At 51.8% G+C, this 4,408-nt stretch overlaps 1 protein-coding gene across 1 annotated transcript in view; it reads left to right on the top strand.

Annotated features, from left to right (window-relative positions):
* Positions 1–4,408, top strand: part of LOC106817378 (ubiquitin carboxyl-terminal hydrolase 46-like) — a 35,687-nt gene that overhangs the window by 23,546 nt on the left and 7,733 nt on the right. Inside the window, exons 3-5 of the mRNA XM_014822041.1 lie at positions 2,506–2,722; positions 3,103–3,127; positions 3,491–3,658. Of these exons, the coding sequence (XP_014677527.1) occupies positions 2,506–2,722; positions 3,103–3,127; positions 3,491–3,658 (410 nt within the window). The remainder of the gene's footprint in view (positions 1–2,505; positions 2,723–3,102; positions 3,128–3,490; positions 3,659–4,408) is intronic.

Below are 4,408 nucleotides of genomic sequence, written 5' to 3'. Positions count from 1 at the left end.
TTAAAGTGATGAATGTAAGATAAGTTTTCATAATAATTTTGTGTGTGTTGGGACTGATTTGAGCTGTTTTAAAGGTTATTTTTGTGTTTTGGGAGGTTATGGTGATTCCGTTTCAGAGGGGGTGATTCCATGATTTCCGTCCATTTTCCGTTTTCATGGAAATGTGCAGTCTCTACTGCGGGCATTACGGACGTTATGGAAGTATTAGGCTATCGATAAGTGTGATAGGGGGAGAGAGGGGGAAGGGGAAGCGAGGGGGAGCGAAAGAGAGAGGGAGAGAAGGAGGCGCGATAAAAGGGGGCAAGAGAGAGCGAAAGAGAGAGGGAGAGAGAGACGGGAAGGGAAGAGAAAGAAAGAGAGGGTGGAGGGTGGAGTAAAGGGTAAAGAGTATGAGGGCGGAGAGGGAGGAAGTTATAGAGGAGAGAGAGAGAGGGGGAGAGCGAGAGTAGGTGAGGAAGATTGAAGGCGGAGGGAGAGAGCGCGAAAGAGAGGGGTATATCTCACATCAATGACCTTGAGGTGGGGGAGAGACCTTGAGGTTTTTAACCACCGTTCAAGGTCCTGTGTGCTGCAGTGGCTAGGTCGAGTGTAGTGTAGTGACCCGAGAAGAAGAAGAAGAAGAAGAATCAATACCTCACGTCTTCACATCGGCAACAAGCAACACGCGAGTTTTATTATTTATTTAAATATTAAATAATAATTAATCACTAATTAGTTACTCTATCTTACACGGATACGTTACAACGCCAGAGCGGCGGACGCTGAAGCAACGTTAATTACCAGCGTTCACAAAGCCCGTCACAAGACCGTCCGTCGACGTGCGCCTCCCCCCAGCGTGCCGCCACGTTCACCGCCATCTTCCCAGCGTGCTGCCACGTTCACCGCCATCTTCCCCGCGCGCTGCCACGTTTGCCGCCATTGTTTTTCCCCGCGCGCCGCCACGTTTGCCGCTATTGTTTTTCCCTCACGCTGCCGTGTTTCCCGCCATTGTTTTCCCTGTGCGCCGCCGCCATCGCCGCCATTGTTTTCCCCACGTGGTGTCGCGCAGCATTGTTGGCGATAATTAATACGCTGATTCAGGGGTAGAAATTAACTTTTAAACACAGGAGTCCAACGGACTCCCTACCCGCAAAAAGAGGGAGTCCGTAGCAAAATGATGGAGTCCGCAGTCTGAAGTTCGAAATTAAAGATATTAACAATAACACGTGCCTATTTTTGAAGATTCATGCGATGCACGTCTGCCAAATTTTCTTTGGACATTTGCTGAAAAAATACGGTTCCGCGAGGCCGTCCTCTGGAACGAACTAGTTAGTATAGTATGGCAGAATTTTCAGGGAGTCACACGGACTCCTGCATATGTCATATAAGGGAGTCCGTCAGTAAATCAAGGAGTATTTGACTCCGGACTCCCGTTAATTTCGCACCCTGCTGATTGAACCCCGCGGAGGTGCAATGCGGTGTGTTTGTGAGAGATTTATAATTACTGATGTGTGCTGGCTGCGATAAGAGAGCGAGGGTGTGATGAGAAGAGAGTGTGTGGTGACAAGGAAAGGTCCCGCATTCATCATGTGTGTTTTTTGTCACGTGTGGGAAAAGTATTGTTGTATCAGATTGTTTTTTAGGTGTTTTTTTCAGTCTAATGCGCATGGGCTTGTGAACGAGACTATATATATGTAACGAGCATCTGTGTTCATAAGTGTGCGTGTAGGTTGACCATGCGTGCGTGCCAGGGAAAAAATTACTTTTTTTTCACGGGAGCTCTTTTTCAAAAGTCTATGGAAAAAATATCTTTCATCAAAAATTTTAAGGGAGCTATTTTGAGCCTCACGGAAGCGATTTCGGAGGTTTGAAGAGCTCATCGCTATTCTCTCCCGTGTATTTTTTACTTTGGTGCGTGCGTGCGTGTTTGCGCATGCTATGAGTCTTCCTTACTCTCGTTTTCACTTTCACCCTTCTCCTCTTCCTCCTCCTCCTCCTCTTCCTGCTCCTTCTCATCACCTCCTTCTCTTCTTCCTCCTCCTCCTCCTCCTCCTCTTATCCCTCCTCCCCTCCTTCTATCCTTCTCTTTCTCCTCATCCTCATGGCTTCTCAATGCTTGCGGTTCGGGAACACGTGCTACTACAACTCGGTGTTGCAGGCGCTCTACTTCTGCACCTCATCCTCTCTCCTCCTCCCCCTCCTCTCCTCCTCCTTTCTCTCCTCTTTTTCCTTCTCCTCCTCTCCTCCTGATACCCCTCCTTCACCTTCTTCCTCTTATCCCTCCTCCCTCCTATCTCTCTTCCTCCTCTTCTTCCTCCTCCACCTCTTCTTCCTCCTCCTTTTCCTTCTCCTCCCCTCCTGATACCCCTCCTTTACCTTCTTCCTCTTATCCCTCCTCCCTCCGATCTCTCTTCTTCCTCTTCTTCCTCCTCCCCCTCTTCTCCCTCCTCCCCTCCTCCTCTCCCTCCTCCTCATGGCTTCTCATCCTCATAGCTTATCCTCCTCATCGCTTCCCAATGCTTGCAGTTCGGCAACACGTGCTACTGCAACTCGGTGCTGCAGGCGCTCTACTTCTGCAAGCCGTTCCGGGAGAAGGTGCTCGCCTACAAGGCGTCGCAGAAGCGCAACAAGGAGACACTGCTCACCTGCCTCGCCGACCTCTTCTACAGCATCGCGACGCAGAAGAAACGCGTCGGCACGCTCGCACCCAAGAAGTTCATCGCGCGGCTGCGCAAGGAGAACGGTAGGAAGGAGGAGGAGGAGAGGGGAGGAGGAGGTTGAGGAGGAGGGAGGAGGGGTGGATGAGGAGGAGGAGAAGGAGAAGGAGGTGGGGGAGGAGGAGGTGGTGGAGCAGGGAGGAGGAGGAGAGGGGAGGAGGAGGGAGNCTCTCTCTCTCTCTCTCTCTCTATATATATATATATATATATATATATATATATTGCTCGTACTCGTCGTACAGTGTGCGCTGCACGTGCCTGGTCCTTGGGGTTCCCCTACACACACACAACACCTTCTCCCCGATATCGCAAGCTGTTTACGTGTTTGACAATCACCTCCCTCCTCCCCCTGATGAATCGACGCTCGTTGCTGTAACCACCTTGCATGCATCTTCCTGCCTTGTAGCCAAGAGCAACTCTGTGGTTACAGAGTTACTCTCTCTTATAACCGCCTTGCATAACAGTTGTCCGTCTGGCCGCTGTTGAATCAATGCTTGCTCGTAACTNCCCCTGTTGAACCGACGCTCACTTCTAACCGCCTTGCATTAACCGTTGTCCGTCTGCCCCCTGTTGAATCGACGCTCACTTCTAACCGCCTTGCATTAACCGTTGTCCGTCTGCCCCTGTTGAATCGACGCTCACTTCTAACCGCCTTGCATTAACCGTTGTCCGTCTGCCCCCTGTTGAACCGACGCTCACTTCTAACCGCCTTGCATTAACCGTTGTCCGTCTGCCCCCCTGTTGAATCGACGCTCACTTCTAACCGCCTGCATTAAGCGTTGTCCGTTCTGCAGTGTTCACACCGGCACTTGCGCAGCCGAGAGCAAGCAGGACAAGAATGGCAAGGCGAAGACGAACATCTCCAACAACGTGGAGGCGGGCAGTAAGCCGGAGCCGACCTGGGTGCACGAGATCTTTCAAGGAACGCTCACCAACGAGACACGATGCCTCAACTGCGAACCGTATGTAGCACGCATGGGCCGAGGCGTACTCATCCCTCATGTAATGCGTCCTGTAATGCCATCCCGTTAGAGAAACAACCTATTGGAGAACGGCGACCTGTTCCATTCCGAGCAGCTGCTTGTAGACAGGACACCTTTGTAGAACGGCCACCTGTCCATTCACTGGTTGCAAATGAGCAGTAAGGATGAGGACGAGGATTTCTCGACTGTCACCATTAGCCTCCTCTTTCCCTCCTCCACTTACTTCTCCCCCTCTCCTCTACTACCCCTCTTCTCCTCCCTCCACCCCTCATCTCCGCCCTCGCCCCTCTCGCCTTCTACGTCCTCTATTCCCCACCTGCTCCTCCCTCCTCCTCTCTCTCTCTCTCTCTCTCTCTCTCTCTCTCTCTCTCTCTCTCTTCCTCCCCCCTCCACCTTCTTTCCCCCTCCTCTTCATGTTCTTGTGGTTGCAGGTGAGCAGTAAGAACGAGGATCTTCTCGACCTGTCCCTCTCCCTTCTACCTCCCCTCCCCTCCACTTCCCCCTCCTTCCCTCCTCCCTTCTTCTCCCTCTACCTCCCCCGTCCTCCTCCTCTTTCTCATCATATTCTCGTGGTTGCAGGTGAGCAGTAAGGACGAGAATTTTCTCGACTTGTTCCTCTCCCCCTCTCCCTATTCCCCTCCACCTAGTCTCCCTCTCCTTATCCTTCCCCTCCACCTACCGTCTCCCCCTCCTCCCCTCCTCCCCTCCTCCTCTCTACCTATTCCTCCT

Source organism: Priapulus caudatus, unplaced genomic scaffold, assembly GCF_000485595.1.
Source record: "Priapulus caudatus unplaced genomic scaffold, Priapulus_caudatus-5.0.1 Scaffold1708, whole genome shotgun sequence".
Lineage (NCBI taxonomy): Eukaryota > Metazoa > Priapulida > Priapulimorpha > Priapulimorphida > Priapulidae > Priapulus > Priapulus caudatus.
Note: the sequence above shows the minus strand (reverse complement) of the source record. Positions and strands in the feature narration are given on the sequence as shown.